The sequence below is a fragment of the Myotis nattereri genome (assembly GCF_964212035.1).
Source record: "Myotis nattereri genome assembly, chromosome: 6".
Lineage (NCBI taxonomy): Eukaryota > Metazoa > Chordata > Mammalia > Chiroptera > Vespertilionidae > Myotis > Myotis nattereri.
This window is the reverse complement of record NC_138081.1, coordinates 76,522,396-76,540,089: the sequence shown is the minus strand read 5'-3', so window position 1 is coordinate 76,540,089 and position 17,694 is coordinate 76,522,396. Positions and strand designations below refer to the sequence as shown.

Below are 17,694 nucleotides of genomic sequence, written 5' to 3'. Positions count from 1 at the left end.
CAAGCACGCATTAGCTATGGAAGTAATAGTAGGAATAAAATTAAATTCAAGATTCATTTATCTCACCTGAGATCCAGGTAACATAATAACTTCAAAACAAAAATATGAAGTTAGAAAACTAATGCATTTACAGTGCAACGTGAAAAGATTTACAATGCTAGTTTAATGTCATAAATTAGTCATTAAGCTTGGCAGAAACTCTCTCAACTCTCCTCCACTTAAAATGAATCAATAAATTAACAGATGCTCTCCATTTCTTCTATAAAACATACTGATCGGTGTGAATTGTTGGTGAACACCTACAACTGATAAACTGTTCTCCAATACAAATCCATAGCCCTGCTCACACTGACTTTCAATGGCAGAAATGAGGACTTCTACTATAGACATTTTCAATTCAATGGGTTGGCTGTACGATAAAAAAATAAAAAAGTTACCTATTATTTTTCTTGACATACTGACCAGTAATCTCATCAACCACATGAATTTTTACCATGGGGCGAGAAATCTTAAAATCTGACTTAAGTCGATCAGTTCGGTGAATGTAAACTCCCAGGACAAGGTCATCATCAAGCAAATATTTGGGATAAACTGGACTATCTCGACTTGTTATTTCATGAACACCATTATCACCCTCAGTATCTTCATTATCATCTGAAACTACAAGTATGGAAGAAAATCAACACTGCAATTCATTTTTCCCACAATATATTCAACAATGTAAATTGAATTTTCAGATAGCCTAATCTTAATGATTCATGGTTATTTGTCTTTGTTAATAAAGAAACTTCAAGGAAAAATCTCGACAAGCCCAGCCAGTGTAGCTTAGTTGGTTGAGCACTGTCCCATGAACCAAGAGGTTATCAGTTTGATTCCCAGTCAAGGCACATGCCCAGGTTGTGGGTCTGATCCCCAATAGGAGGCATGCAGGAGGCAGTTGATTGATGTTTCTATCTCCCTCTCCCTTCTTCTCTCTCTAAAAATCAATAAAAATATATTTAAACAACAAAAGAAAAAGCCAGGCAATATCAGACAACACTCTAAGAGTAAAACACTGCATTTCCTAATACATTAAAATAAGGAATCTTTATTTTCCCTAATAAGGACCAACAACAAAAAAGAAAAAGAGAGCAAAGATAAAAATAATTTTATCTAGGTCTTGTCCAAGTGGAATATATATATCACTCAATTCATTTATAACTGTAATTTATGCTTCTGAGAGGATGTAGATCAATGCTTCTGATAATAAAAACTTGAAAAGCCAAATGAATTAAAAAGACTTTGCTTTTAAAGGCATCAGGAAAGTATTTTTTAAAGGCATGAGAAAAGTACAGAAACAATGTATGAACTAACATTCAAGGAAGGGCGATGCATTCAGAGGTAAGCTGAAGGACTTGCAGCTATATTTTTACATAGGAAAAGATTAATGACTAGCTGCATAAATTATTCTCACAAATTAATAAAAAGACAGATAATTCCATTAAAAAAATACACTGAAAACTTGAACAAATTTACCAATGAAGAAATCCAAGTAGTCAAAAATGAAGAAGATGCTCAACTTCACTAGTTATCATGGAAATCAAATTATCAATATGAAACATACACAGCTAAAAATGGCTAACGTTTCAAAATATTAACACCAATGTTAGTGAAGATATAGAGCAATGGAGGCTCTCAAATACTGCCTGTATCAATTGGTAAACTAACTCTGGAAAAATGGGACATACCTATTAAAGTGAAAAGTCCACATAATCTATGACATAGTAACTCTACTCCTAAGAATATGCTCAATAAAAATATATACATACGCTTGCCAAAAGACATGACTAGATATTCATTACAGCTTTATTTGTAACCACCTAAAACAAGATACCCAAATGTCCATCAATACAATAGGTAAATTAATTGTGTTATATTTATACAATGGATATCTATACAGTACAAAAACCGAACTGATAATGAATAAGTTTAACTACATGCAACCATAGTATAAATCTCACAAAAATAATTTTGAGTGAAAAAAACCAGACACAAAAGAGCAGAGTATTTATGATTCTATTTATTTGAAAGTAGAAAAGCAGGCAAAAATAAACTATGCGTTTATTTTTTATGTCAAGACAGTGTTTATATGCCAAGATAGTGTTTGCTCCTAAAGGGCAATGAACTGGAAAGGGACTTGAGAGGACTTCTGGGTGCCAATGATGTTGTTTTTTTATTTGGATGATGATTCTATATGCATATTCAGTCTGTAAACATTCACTAAGTAGTATATTTATAATATGTACACTTTTCCAAAATTTAATTACAGAAACCATGAAACATCATCAATTGCATAATCCAATGAATAAGTACCATAAATTCTGAAACTGCCTAGGATAATGCCAGTTTTTGGCCAATTAAACAGAAACTGAAAACAACAACAACAAAAGGGTGTAGGAAAAAGGAAAGAATAAAGAGTAAAGGAAAATAAGAGGAAAGATATGAGTAAAGAGGAAGATCGCAAGCAAGAAGGGAAAAAGAAAAAGAAGGACATAAGCTAACTTAGGCTGAGGAATTGGGAAGACCCCATGTTTGACAGAAGCATGCAGCCTCAACATCTGAAATGTTTACTGGCTGTTGACCATTTATAGCTTTCAACTATGAGTCTAAATTATTTAGGGTTCTAAACTCAATGGTAGAAAGAAGAAATCTTCTATGCTACAGCAACCACAACGTTAATGTCATTCTAGAGTTGAACTAAATTAAGTCAGGAATTAGAGATGACTCAAGTAGATAGATACTAACTTATCACAGTCACAAATAATAAACTGTTTTAATCTAGATGAATACAAGAACAAGTACCAAATATTCTATATTGGATTTTTTAAATTATATCCCTGTAAAATTTTTAGTTTTAAGGACTGAAAGTTCTAAAATCAAGTTATTTCTACCAAGGAACACATTTTTCAATTAATCGGGATAACAAACCTGCTTTAGGCTTCTTTTTCTTTTTCCTTGGTTTGAATTTTGTCTCATCTTGCATGCTGTCATCTACATTTTGTTCCACAGTGGTTACTTCATCATCATGATGATTATCTGAAGTAACTGTTCCAACTAGACTTTCCTTCTTTTGTTCACCTTGAATTGTGTCATCAAAGGGCAATGTCCTACAAGTATAACCGAAGTATACGTCATTACCTATATATTATCATTATTCATACTGCAGCAAAGTGAACAGTGACTAGAGGCAAGGATAATCTTAAAATCAATATTATTTCCAACTAGGAGGTACATATGCTTTCTTTTGCACTAAAATGGTTAGCTGTCAAACTAGACATATGGATATGCCCCAGGAGTCAAATTAAACTAAGCTCTAAACACCAGGGGGAAATGAAATTGTATTTTATGAGCAATGGATCTGTCTTTACATAGGATTGATCAAAGCATCCTCACCTTGCTGTCAAATAAAAGACGACATTTCTAAATTACTTTATTTAAAAGCAAAACATGTGTTCTCAGTGTGTTCTGTTTTCAAAAGGCTTCAGATATTCAACCTTTCATTTTTAGTTAAAAATTGCTTGTTTTCCAGTTGCTGGTGTGCCACTACATTTTCAGAAGGCTGAAAATGAAAATGTGTATCAGATTAACTAATAAATAGTAAAAGGGTAGCATCCCAGAAGTAAATATTGTTGTAGTGAGAAACCAGCCAGTAAAGTTTATAATTTATCAAGTAAAAAATATCTGTATCTAAATAATCAAAAATTGACTTCCATTATATATAAAATTATATTTCAATAAAGAGGTTGAGAAATAAAAAAAATTAAAAAAGATTTTAATTAGTCATCTCAGAAAGCCATATTTTAGTACATCATCAAATACTTTTACTTAAAGAAAACAATACCCTTTGCATGTCACTGTTATATCAACCATGGCTTTATTTAAAATTTATGAACTAAATTTATTTACTTATTTTATTTAAAAATATTTTCATTGATTTTTAGAAAGAGCAAGGGAGGAGAGAGAGAAACACCAATGTGAGAGAAACAACGATCGGCTGCCTCCTGCACACCCCCTACTGGGGATCAAACTGGAAACCTCTCAGTGTGCACACCCCCAACCAACTGAGCCACACTAGCCAGGGCCATGAACTAAATTTATCTAATAGTGAGCATGGCTTCCCAATTCATATGGTAGCTATGAGAAGAAAACTTATAATATACTGTGGTAACAGCCAATGAGATGGCCCCCAATAATCCCCGCCTCCTGCTATATTCATAGCTTTGTGTAATCCCCTTCCTTTGATACTTCTAAGTAAACAAGTGTACAACAAAAGTAACAGATGTTATGAATAGGATTAGATTCCAAAGACTGTGAATTCTCTCTCTGGAGAAGCAAATGCCCACCATTGTGAGTAGCCCACATTAATAGGTCTGAATATCAAGGAACTGATGTCCCTGGCCAAAAGCCAGTCAGGACCTCACACCTCCCAGCAGTCACATGAGTGAGCTTAGAAATGGATCTTCCAAGCCTTCCAACAGCAATGTCATTTGGCAGATCCTCCCTCACCCAGTCAAGTCTTGAGATAACTGCAGCCCCAGCTGATATCCTGGCTGTAGCCTGTGAGAGACCCTGAGTCGGAGACACCCAGTTAAGCCACACCCAGATTCCTAATTCACAAAACTGATGAGACAATAAATGCTTGATGTTTTAAAGTGCTAAATTCTGGAGTAGTTTTTTTTTGTTTTTGTTTTGTGTGTGTGTGTGTGTGTGTGTGTGTGTGTGATTTTTTTTATTGCTGCAACTGATAATAAATATACTAGCATATCTCTCTAGCAACTCTATTTGCCCTCTCTTTGTTACCACTGGTTATCTACCTTTTGATAAAAGGGGAATTATTTTTAGATGAGGACATTAGGGAAAACTGCCCCTGTGTGCCAGGCAATAGTTGAATACTGAATGCTCCCACTTCAAGGTGTTTACCTAAATATGGATTTAAAGAAAATAAATTATGGTAGTTAAAGGACATGTTTTATTTTGTTTTCACCAAGCAGAGACATATTATATGAATATAGGCACAATTCACACTGTTTATGCAAGCATACCTATATAAGCATCATATAAAGAGTAGAATACCAAATTGCTAATACCAGTAGTAATCATGTCTGGATGATTGGATTGTTTTTATTTTCTTTTTTTCTGTACGTCCTACAATGAGCAAATGCTATTTGTATAAGGGGAAAATGCTATATTCATATATCCAAACAGGTATTTATAACTCAAAAAAAGGGGGAGTAATCCAGTTTGTATTATTTAAAAAGCAGATGTAAGTGAGTAGTTAAGGGTAGTCTTTGGAGCAACACTGCTAAGGTTTTGGCTCAGCTTCTTACTGGTTCTGTAACATAAACCCTTCAGTTTTCTCATCTACAAAAGATAATATTACTATTCCTAATAGGGTTGTTATAAGGAATAAATGAGTTAACTTTTGTAAAACGTTAGCTGTTATTGTTGTACTGGCAATGTGTCCAAATGAAAGTCTTAAGAATTTTCTTTGTGAAACTACAGATATCATTTAAAGCTGAAATAGGTTTTTTTTTAAGAAGACATTTTATATTTATGAATATAAAGTACCTTATTTCAGCATCAGGCAGGATTGGAGCTTTCTTTTTTTTCTTTCTTTTTTTTTCACTGCTCAATTTGTCATCATGCAAGCAAGTATCTGAGGGAAAGTCAGTCAACTGTTCTTTGAGTTTCTTTCTTATTTTCTTCTTAATCTCCTTTGCCATTTCTTCGGCTACCTGGAGCTGGTACACTTGCTTCAGTTGTTCTTCCTCATCTAAATTATTTCCTTTTTCTTCATTTGCCATCTCACTTCTGTGATCAGCAAAACCTGGCTGTAACCTCAACTGAACTTTCTGATGTAGAAAGTCCACTTTCTCAGAAGTTTCCTGCTCCGTTTCTTGTGTAGTCACCTGGCACACTGTTTTTGTAAACTTATTGGCCTGTTCTTGCTTGTCTTCCTGTACACTCCCATCATCATCATCTGGATTTTCAGTTGCTGACTGTGGATTGCTTAGTCTGTTTTTAATGACTCGCATGCTCTTCTTTGTGTTATTAGTGTTAGCAGCAATTACTTCATCACTTTCAGTTTCTTTAATTTTCCAAGGATTGCTTCTAACAGTGTCAAGCTAGAAGAAGACATAATAACAAAGTTTCAGCAAAGTGTAGTTTAGTTATGTAAAGATAAAACACAATGATTAGTGTTCAATAATGTGTAATATTGGAAAAATTATATAATATTTTTACTTGAACAGTGACATTCTAGAGCACCTGATACGCATTCTCCTAGTTCATTCTTGTAACGTTAGATTGGCAATCTCTGAGAGTAACTTCTGATCAAATGAGTTAACATGTGAAAAAGTCCTTAATGACTTTTAAGAAGTTAATTGCTCAAATCTCAAATGCTATTTCTTCTTTGGCAGAATGATCCATACCCTAATAAGGAGAAGTTGGTAAAAGGGCCTCTGAGCTAACTTCAGGTTCCCCATCAGAAAACATGCACAGGTCATTTATCTTGCTTCATAATCACATTCTAAAACCAACAGTGTATAGCTCTAGGATCAACCTGCAATTAGTCCAAATGTATCACTGAAAATACTGCAAAGATTAAATATTACCAAGTTAAATCAAATGAGAGTCGAAGCACACACCAGTACCTCTTTCCCCAATCAAAATTATTTAAAGTAAGATATTTTTAATATAAAAAAGGCTAGAAATCAAATAGGAATGTTACTAGTAATAAAATAAATATTTTCAGAAATTTCCTAAGGATAAAAAGCAGGCAGGGTTAAATCTATTAAGAAACTCCCAGCCGAAACCGGTTTGGCTCAGTGGATAGAGCGTCGGCCTGCGGACTGAAAGGTCCCAGGTTCAATTCCGGTCAAGGGCATGTACCTGGGTTGCGGGCACATCCCCAGTAGGAGATGTGCAGGAGGCAGCTGATCGATGTTTCTCTCTCATCGATGTTTCTAACTCTCTATCTCTCTCCCTTCTTCTCTGTAAAAAATCAATAAAATATATTTAAAAAAAAAAAAAAAAAAGAAACTCCCAGAGAAAACCACAGTCCATAGGGAAAGATTTCCCCAGAAAAAAGTCTGGAGAGGACACACACTCAGAGTAAAGAAATTACAAAGTGAAGGAGGGGATAAGGCTGAAGGTAACCAATTGAGGAGTTGGGAGGTACACTTTATAGAAGCAATATATGCTTCATTTAAAAAAATTTTTTTAAATACAAAACAACAGAAAATACAGAAAAAAAGAAGACCCAAATCTCAACTCTGGTTGCTTCACATACTGCTAATTATTTCAGAACCTTATTTTTGTCTTTTCTATGAATATATTCATACCTAATAACCTTGGATTTCCATTATGTTAAAATGGGGCATATGTAAATTTTTCTTCCACCAGAAATATAGTGGCAATATTATACAAACTATGAGGAAAGTAATGAAGGAAATAGTCTGGAAGAGTTTGTATAGAATTATTATTTCTTTCTCAAATACCAGGTAAATTTAACAATGAAGCCAGCTGAAAACACTACCCACCTAGTTTTCCTTGTGGGCAGGTTTTTAACTACAGATTCCATTACAAAACACACCACAATATTTAAGTTATCATTCTCTTTTTGAGTGAGCTTTGGTAGTTTGCATCCTTCAAGTAATTTGTGAATTTTGCATAAGCTGCTAAATTTATGATCATAAAAGGTATTCATAGTAATTCCTTATTATCCTTGTAAGGTCTGACACATCTGCACTGAAATGAATCCTCTCTGATATTACTAATATTGGTAATTTTTGCCTTCTTTCCTTTTTTCCTAATCAGTCATTTTAGAGGTTGTGCAGAAAAGGGTTAACTCAGCAGATGTGGGTTGCTCAAAGCCTGCAAATCCTAAGACAGGCCTGTTTTCAGGACCAGCCCTTGGCAGGATCCAGGGAACTGAGCTGAGCCCTTGGTATGTTGTGCTTGATAAAGGTGAATAAAAACAAGAATCAACTGAAGGATATATATATTCCTCACCTGAAGAAATGCTGAGAGAGGAAGGGATAGTGAGAAAGAGAGAAATATGAATGTGAGAGAGGAACACTGATCTGTGGCCTTCTGCATGTGCCCTAACTGGGGATCGAATCTGCAACCCAGATATGTGCCCTGGCCAGGAATTGAACCAGGAATCTTTCGGCACTCAACCAACTGAACCACTCTAGCCAGACTGAAGGATATTATTAATAGCTGGAGAATCTAGAATATTTTCCACCCTTTAAAGTTAATTTAATATACAAAATAAATTTTTAGAAATTGTCATTCATAGAAGCAGACATCACCTCAATGAAATAACTTATAAGAATAAAATGAGATAGGAGAAACTCAAGATGACATAGGATAGACAGTGATAATGAACAAAAAATACTTAAATTTCCCCCAGGAATATTCCTTCTTTTGATGAGAAAAATATTTCTAAATATTTTTCCTAGCCTACTTATCTATGAATGAAAAGATACCTCGAATGGCGTGGCGTTTACCAAAGGAGACGGAGTAGATTATGCTTAGTCACCTCACAACTGTCTGTCCCTCCCCAACATCTAAATTGAACGCTAGGTAAATGTACTATCCTCTGCCCATTTCCTGAGCCTATCTGGCTGGAAATGCAAAAGCCAAGTTCTGACAGTGAGAGAAAATGTGAGGCTCTACTTTGACTGAGTCCATAAAAATATCCTGCAGACAACTGTGTCCAGCATTCTTTCTGTTTTTGACCAATGGACACCACCTTGCCTAAAGGGAAGCATATACCAATATGCAATGCTCCATCCCCTGAATGTCACTATTCCCTACCATCCTGTATCATGGTACCACCAGAGGAAGTACATTCTATTTTAGGACAGTATGCATTAGGGGAGACCTCATCTCCCCCATTCTGCCAGTAATTCTAAATTGGCGTGCAGTAGTACACTGGTGTACTATGAACCTCTCGCATGTGTGTGGCTGGTTTCTAGCCAAGGTTAGCACTTATTGTTGCCTCACTTGAGAATATACAATGCTAGTGTACACTGATGTCCACCAGACTGATTAAAATAAACAAGTCACATGACAATAGGGTAAATTTGCTATAAGTGAAATGTAGGATGTCTACAATTCATTATTAAACTACTGCCCTCCGCCGCCCCCCCCAAAAACACACAACTATGTACCAATTATCAGAACATGCATGAAGTGTTTCTGTGTCTGTGCACATAACAGACTGTGGTCAAAGAAGTAAAAGGTGCAACTGAAATAATGAGATAAGTCTGAAGATTAAATAGATCTGCACTAATTGTGGATACGATTACAGACTCTTTATTGTACCCTGGAAATCAGGTCGTAGCTAATTGCTGATGTAGTATTGCTTCGAGTTCTGTATTTTTAATCCTTCCAACTGTGCTGTCAAAAATTCTATCATTTGAAGTGTACCTCAAGTACAAAAGGATAATTAGTGCCTTAAGTTTTCATGGATTATCTGAAGATATTATGTTCTAAGTTGTTCTGAGTTAAAGATTTCTATTTTCTTCAAATATGTGTAATATGGCTAATTTTGATTTTCCCCATTACCCCCTTGTCACTCTCACCCGTTTGTCTATGTTATTCTTGTAGGACAGCACTCAATGCTGAGCTCAATATTCCAAAAGTGATGTTAACTCTAATGTAAATTTTATTTTATCATGTGTTATTAACCATGATATAAATTTACTGTTTTTAATTTCCAAAGTTCCTTAGAGTTTTAATATGAAAAGTCAGAACTTTATGCAGATACATAAGTCACCAATACCAAATAATCAATTACTCACTGAGATTTTTTCTCCAGACGTGCCAATATTTTTCTTCAGTTTTTTTCTTTCGTATATTTGATTATTGTGAGTCTTAAGCAATTCCTCAAAATGAACTTCGGTTTTTACTTTGGCTTCACTCTCAACTACAAATAATGAAGACTCATGTTATTTTCTAAATAACTCTACTATAACATAGCTGCATTATTATGTTAAAGAATACAGTCTTATAAGTACCCGCATGAGTTCTCCAGCTACATTAGAACAACTAACCAGTCCTTTCTTCTTAAAAAAAATACTTTTCTTTTGGCTTTGATGACACCACACTCATCTGTATCCCTCTTACCTTTTGGTTTGCAACCTCTAAGTTTCCTTTGATAAGTTAACTTTTTATTTATGATGCACAGTAGCATCTATTACTCTTAGTTATATGGCCTTAGCTAAGTTAGTTAACATTTCTAAATGTCTTCCTTACATGTAATATCAGAATACTCTTATGTCAAAGATCATTTTCCATGAAAAACGGCTAACACTTGCCTAGTCAATAATCAACATTCAACCAACATAAAAAATTGGAAGTTGCTTTTTTCCTTTAAAATATAAATCAAATCCTGTTATTCTCTTACTTAGGACCCTGTGAGTTTCCCATTTCACTTAAGACAGAAATAAAACAAGCCCTCCCTCTGTGCCGCAGGATTCATACTTCCTGGCCTACCTACCTCTACAGCTTCAAATCAAGACAAATGTCCCCTGAGATCCCTACATTCTGGCCATACTGCCCTTCTAGATCCTCTGTCAGAACAAGTTCCTCCCCATGTGAGGCTGCTTCTTGGTGGTGGATGCTTCTCACTCCTTGCATGGCTGGTGTGAAGCTGCCTATTTAATGATACCTCTAAAGTAGAACCGTTACTGACAATTTCATCTAAATTTCTCCACTTCTCAAGCAAGCAGACAATTCTTTTCCTTCACAGCACTTAACCCAACTTGAAACTGTGTAATTATTTGTGTATACCTATAAATAAATATACCATCTGTGTCTTCCACTATACTGTGTGGTGTACAACTATATCCTTAGCTACTATTATGGAGTCTGGCATAGAATAAATACTCAAACATGTATTAAATAAATGTTGAATGAATGAATGAATGAATGTCCCAGAGGAGATGTTGGCAAACAAGGCCTGCATGCCAGTCACCTGTTTATGTAAATAAAGTTTTACTGGAACAAAGCATGCCCACTCTGTTAAAAATTGTTATGGCTGCTTTAGTGCTTCAATGGCAGTGTTCAGTAGTTAGAGCAGAGACCAAGCTTAAAATATCTACTGGCTTGCGTTTTAAGAAAAAGTTTGCCTCTGACTGTTTAGAATAAAACATCCATTTTGATGATTAAAAACGAAAACTAACCATATGTTGTAATTATTATTTACTTTGTCCAGTTGAGTCCTAAACTGCCATCCACTGAATACATGCTAACCTTCACTACCAACATCAAGTAGAAAACTTAATATCAAACTCTCAAATATCTCTAAATGTTAATATCTGGTTGATAACATCTATCTTATTCATTAACCTGTTAAAGCACCCATTAAAATAATCCAAACTTTAAAATAAATAAATTGTATTGTATACATACATTTCATAAAAGTCTCACCAGTGGGCATAATCTCAGTTTTATGGAGAGCACTGAGTTGCAATGTAAAGCATTAACTCACTCAGGATCCTATTAAAACAAAGAGGATTTATTAGGAATATGGAAGTTCCAAATAAAAATTATAATATACTCGTTAGGCAAAATGATGTCATCAGGTTTATACCCATTTATCTTATCTCAATCTTATGTAAATAACTTGAATACATTTGAATCAGTTTAGAGTCCAACATAAAGTGAAGCAAATTGGATCACATTTGAATAAAATAGTCACATATTTGAAATAAAATTTTATAAGATTGAAAGGCAATAAACATGTAACTTGGTATGTTACATTTTTTATAAAGTGTTTCAAGTAAAAAAATGAACATTGCAATGCACCTTTAAGAAACCAAATTTCATCTCAGAATTGACTTTCCCAAGTGCACACACTCTTGTGTTAGTCAAGTCGGCTTGTGGGGAGCACATTCACAGATAATGAATTTAAAATCACTGAACCTGCCGCTGAAAATGCTGCTGCAATAGAGAAGGTGAGCACAAGCATTCATCCCATCTTTCTCAAATAAATATGTAGGTGTGTGACATTGTGTATCAGAACTATGGGTAAATTCAGTATATATACACACACACACACACACACACATAGGATGTGTGTATATATATATAACACATCCTATCTAATAAAAGAGAAACATGGTAATTGGCGTACGAACGCTACCCTTCCCATTGGCTAATCAGCGAGATATTCAAATTAACTGCCAGCCAAGATGGCGGCCGGCAGCCAGGCAGCTTGAAACTAACATGAGGCTTGCTTGCTTCAGTGACGGAGGACTCCAACGTTCCCCGCCTACCGCTGCAGGTCTCTGAGCTGCAACTCTAAGCAACTATGTAACAAATATAAAAGCTAAACAAAAACGGGCTTCAGCCAACAGGATCACAACATTGTAAGCAAAGGCCAGAAACCTACTTTCAGCAGCGGAGGCCTAAGAGCTGGAGCCAAGCCTCAAAGCGAAAGCTGGCCCAGAATAAAAAAAAAATAAAAAAAGATAAAAAGGAGCGTTTGGAAGCTTCAGTCACCCCCAGCCTGAAAACAGCCCTCAGCCCCTCACCCAGACTGGCCAGGCACCCCAGTGGGGACCCCCACCCTGAAGGGTGTGAGAACAGCTGCAAACAGCCATCATCCCCTCACCCAGGCTGGCCAGGCACACCAGTGGGGACCCCCACCCTGATCCAGGACACCCTTCAGGGCAAACCAGCTGGCACCCACCCGTGCACCAGGCCTCTACTCTATATAGTAAAAGGGTAATATGCCTCCCAGCACCAGGATCAGCGGACCCGCGAGGCCTCCCGGCACCGGGATCAGCGTGACAGGGGGCAGCGCCCAAACCCCCTGATCAGCCCTGCTCTGTGCCTGATAGGGGGGAGCTCCCCAACCCCCTGATCGGCCCTGCTCTGTGTGTGACGGGGTAGAGCCATAACCTCCCCATCGGCCCTGCCCTGAGTGTGACAGTGGCAGCGCCCCAACCCCCTGATCGGCCCTGCTCTGTGGGTGATAGAGGGAGGCGCCCCAACCCCCTGTTTGGACCTGCTCTGTGCGTGACAGGGTGCAGTGCCCCAACCCCCTGATTGGCCCTGCTCTGTGCGTGACAGGGGGTGGCGCCGCAACCTCCCCATCGACCCTGCCTTGAGTGTGATGGGGACAGTGCCCCAACCCCCCAATCAGCCCTACCCTGAGCGTGACTGAGGGTGGCATCACAACCCCGGATTGCCCTGCTCTGTGCATGACAGGGGGCGGCGCCCCAACTCCCCAATCGGCCCTGCTCTGAGCCCAACCAGGGGCTGCACCTAGGGATTGGGCCTGCCCTCTGCCACCCAGGAGCAGGCCTAAGTCAGCAGGTCATTATCTCCCGAGGGGTCCCAGACTGCGAGAGGGCACAGGCCGGGCTGAGGGACTCCCCCTCCCCCACGAGTGCACAAATTTCTGTGCACCGGGCCTCTAGTATATATATATTTTTCTGAATTGCCAACTTTACTTAAAGATGGGTGTCTGTCCAAAACAAACATTAATTCTTACATTAGAACACAACATGTGCAATAGTTTTATTGATTTTTTAGAGAGAGAAGGGAGAAGAGAGACACATCAATGTGAGAACCTAACATAAATCAGCTGCTTCCTAACAGCCCCCTACTGGGGATAGAGCCCAAAACCTGGGCATGTGCCCTGACTGCAAAGGAACCAGCAATCTTTTGGTGCAAGGCTGAAACCCAACTCACTGAGGCACACCAGCCAGGGCCAAGATGCCTATGTTTCTAAGAATAAAACTAAAAACGTTTAAAAGAAAAGGAAAACATTACTTGGGGTCGGCTCAGCAATTATCATTGTCTTCCGGTATTAGGGTACTTCGGACAGAAAACTCTTGAGAAGAAATGCTAACAAAAGAAAAGAGTGATTATATAAATACACCTAATTATGTGAGCTAGGTAACAACTAAGTAGTACACAGGCAAAATAAACATCCCTAAAGATTAAGGGGAGAAAAAGTTGTGAGGTTTGGATAACTCTTAAAGAATTTTATAGCACTGGGGAAAAAAAATAAACAAAAACCCTTTGTACAAAATTCAATTAATAAATCAATGATAGTTTACACAAATAAACAAGATTCTAAACATGGTTTAAAAATACTTTTGGTATTTGAATTATTTCAAATATCTTTTTAAAATTTACCATAGTCTTAAAACTACGTGATCTTCTTCCTGAAAGCTCAGTGACAGCAATCATTAATGCAACAGGTGAAGGGGGGGGGGGGGGGGCCGAGAGAGAGAGAGAGAGAGAGAGAGAGAGACCAAACCCTCCAGTCAGCAGATGTTTCACAGTAGAGATTCTTAGTCTACTTTTTTCCCTATATTTATACATATCGAAAAGACCCTACTAATGTAATTTGACTTTTTTCTTAAAAATGAAACGCCTCCATCACCCCGTCTCAGATGTCATTAAGAAGGCACTCACAGGTTCAATATCAGCACCAGGGCGGCATCCGAAAGGGGGTTAAACGTACTTCTCTTATTTTGAACGCGTTTAAACCAGAACCGGGAGTAGGAAACGCAAAGATTGCATGCACTCCGTCGGGACACCACGCGGACACTCCAGGTCCGTGGAGCCCAGGGAAGGAAGGGAGCGGAAAAGTACGTCTATTTCCCAAAACCACATCCGTCCGCTCGGCGGCGCCCCCGCGCCCACGGCCCCGAGCAGCCCCCGGCCGCCGCTCCCCGGGCGGCGCGGCACAGGCCTGCCGCGTACTCACGGGGAGGAGGCGCGGTGCGGCCGACAGCCCGTCCCGCTGCACCCGACGCCGGGACGGTGCGAAGCGGCCCCGCGCGCCGGGAGGGGCGGGCAGGCAGTTTAGCGGCCACACCGGCAACGCAGCCGCCAGAAACCCAGGCGCCGAGAGCGGGCCCGGTGCCGCCTTGCGGGCCTCGCGCAACCGGCTGACGTCATCACTGCTGCCCCGCGGTTCCCAGGACAACCGACGCGGCCGGGCCTGGACCGCCGCCTGCTGTGGCGCCCCTCCCGGCTCCGCTCCCGCGCCGCCCACCCCGCGCCCCAGGGGACTGCGGAGGGGCGCGCGCCCGCGGGTGGGGCGCCCGTGGATGGGGCGCGCGCCCGCCGGAGACTGCGGCCGGGTGCGCGCTCCGGCGCCGCGCGCCGCACCCCTTGAGCCCGCGAAGTATGCGCAACCGCTGGGGCGGAAAGGGACCCCGGGAATGCGCGGGTGCCCCCGAGAGTCTGCACTCACCCCCCACCCCAAAAAAAGCACCTCTGCAGCTCAGAACTGTAGCCAGCGCTGGGAAAAACGGGACGGGGCCAAGCGAGCCGGCGAGGCTGTCGTGGACCCCGAGGAAGATGAGAAACCTGAATGCGGGGAAGGAACAGGCTCGCCAGGCCCCCGCGCGATCGCACCCGCCGGCCGGCGTGCGGAAGGAGAGTCGCGCTGCAGACCAGGTGTTAAGGCAAACATTATCCACCGATCGTCTGGCGCTAAGTTATCAGTGTGTGTTAGAACAAAAAGAAACACGTCATCTTTTTCTACGCCCAGTGCCCCCTCCCACTTTCTAATTTCTGCCACAGGCGCCATCTTTAGTTCCGAGTCAGCCTGGCTGGAAAAATACCCGACAAATCACTCCGACACTTCAGCTTTCTGCAGGAGTCGTCATGCAGTATGACCTGTTGCTTCGGCTGCACCGTGGGAGCGTTAAGCGTATCTCTTTGGAGGCCAGCCTTTCCCAGTTCCACTGGCATCGCCACACCTTGCAGAGCATATCGCATTTGCTTCTCCAAGTCCCGTGAGAAGGCAGAAATTACCAATCCAATGCGTCTCAAACCGAACTGTTTCTCTTTTCACTCAAAACCTTTCTGGGGTTTCTATCGTGGTTTAAGCCGCCACCATCCTCCCAGTATTGTAGTCAATTACCTGTTGAGCGTCCTAAATACATCTTACACCCAAATCATGTCCATTCTACCTTTATAACACCCCCGTGTATAGCTTATCCATCTCAATGCCCACTGCCTAAGGCCAGCCTTCAGGGCATCTCCCAAGGATTATTGTGAGAGGGCCTCTTTAGTAGTCCCCTGACACAAGTTTTGACCCCTGGAATTCCATCTCCACATCACTAACCAGAATGACTTTACTAAGAATGTAAATCTGATAATGCCACTCTCCTGAAAATGTTTCATGATCTGAGAAGAAAACTAGTTATTTTGCCTAGTCCATCTGCCTGACTAGTTTCATTTCTCATTGCCTCATTGCAATTTTGTGCTTCAGCAATGTTGAAGTAGGTGCACCACCACAATTGATATCGTTGCATGCCCTAATTCTTGCACACTTTGTCCCCTCTCCCTGAAAATCCCTCTACTGTTACATATCTCAGCGCAAATGTTGTCCATCCTTTGAATCTTAACTAGATTGACTAATTCCTCTAAACCAGTGGTTCTCAACCTTCCTAATGCCGCAACCCTCATGTTGTGGTGACCCCTAATTTCATTGTTACAAATTGAACATAATTAAAGCATAGTGATTAATCACAAAACAATATGTAATTATATATGAGTTTTCCGATGGTCTTAGGTGACCCCTGTGAAAGGGTCGTTCGACCCCCAAAGGGGTTGCAACCCTCTAAACACTCCTGCTGTGTGTGTGTGTGTGTGTGTGTGTGTGTGTACATATATAAATCCTGTTAAGCTTTGGATACTCATTCTATAAAATATTTTAATTATTTGCATTGTACTTTACTTATTTAGCCCCAGCATCAACAATAGTATCTATCAAATAGTTGGCGCTACTTCATGATCATTTGTGAATGGGGATAGATGACATTTACAGGGGTGGGCAAAAGTAGGTTTACAGTTGTGATTACACAAAACAGTTTATTTTTGTATTATTTATTTATTATATTACAACTGTAAACCTATGTTTTCCCACCCCTGTATTGAGCTCCTCCTAAGAGCTATGCATTATAGGTGTTTAATGTGTTTTTCATTTGTCCTAACAACTGTGATATAAGTACCTCCTTTTACAAAGAGAGGTTATAACTCTGATGGTACATTCTGATTTGGGAATTATTTTAATAATACATTCCCCAGTTTATCAGACTGGCTGAGATGTACACCTGTTTACATCTCTTGCCTAGACCTTTATAGTGGCTTGCAGAAATGTAGTTGGGGTAGGAGGTAGGGAATATTTCATAACAGTAATGACATTTAAAAATACATGGAGTTGTCCAGGTCAGGAAGGGTTTCTGGGTAGAAAAGGTGCGGTTTAGTGCTGAGTAAAAGAAAGCTTGACATAATCTAAGAACTGAAATAAATTCAGCATGACAAAAAGTCAAGAATAAGGCTAGGGGCACTGGGAGAAAGTAAGACAAGAGAGATAAGCAAGTTATGAAGAGAGCCAGACAGTATTATTGGGTTAATGGGGTAACATTAAGGGGTTTTAATCATGGAGTAAACCGGTCAAATTTTAATTTCAGAAAGAAACTCCGGCTGCAGTGTGGAAAGTGGATGGGAAGAAAGCAAACTTAGATACAGGGATATGAGGTAAGATGCTGTTGTTGTAAACCATGTAAGAGAAGTCCGAGATTAAGGTGTCAGCGGGGTTGGTCTCTGCTGAGGCCTCTCTCTTTGGCTCTAATGTGGCTGCCTTCTCCCTCTGTCTTCACATAG

At 39.6% G+C, this 17,694-nt stretch overlaps 1 protein-coding gene across 1 annotated transcript in view; it reads right to left on the bottom strand.

Annotated features, from left to right (window-relative positions):
• Positions 1–14,951, bottom strand: part of AHI1 (Abelson helper integration site 1) — a 163,571-nt gene extending 148,620 nt beyond the window's left edge. The window contains exons 1-7 of the mRNA XM_081094098.1: positions 14,780–14,951; positions 13,834–13,908; positions 11,482–11,550; positions 9,852–9,976; positions 5,608–6,164; positions 2,968–3,146; positions 438–660 (exon numbers count right to left, since the gene is read on the bottom strand). Coding sequence (XP_080950224.1) covers positions 438–660; positions 2,968–3,146; positions 5,608–6,164; positions 9,852–9,976; positions 11,482–11,491 — 1,094 coding nt within the window. The 5' untranslated portion in view covers positions 11,492–11,550; positions 13,834–13,908; positions 14,780–14,951. The remainder of the gene's footprint in view (positions 1–437; positions 661–2,967; positions 3,147–5,607; positions 6,165–9,851; positions 9,977–11,481; positions 11,551–13,833; positions 13,909–14,779) is intronic.
• Between the last annotated feature and the right edge of the window lie 2,743 nt (positions 14,952–17,694).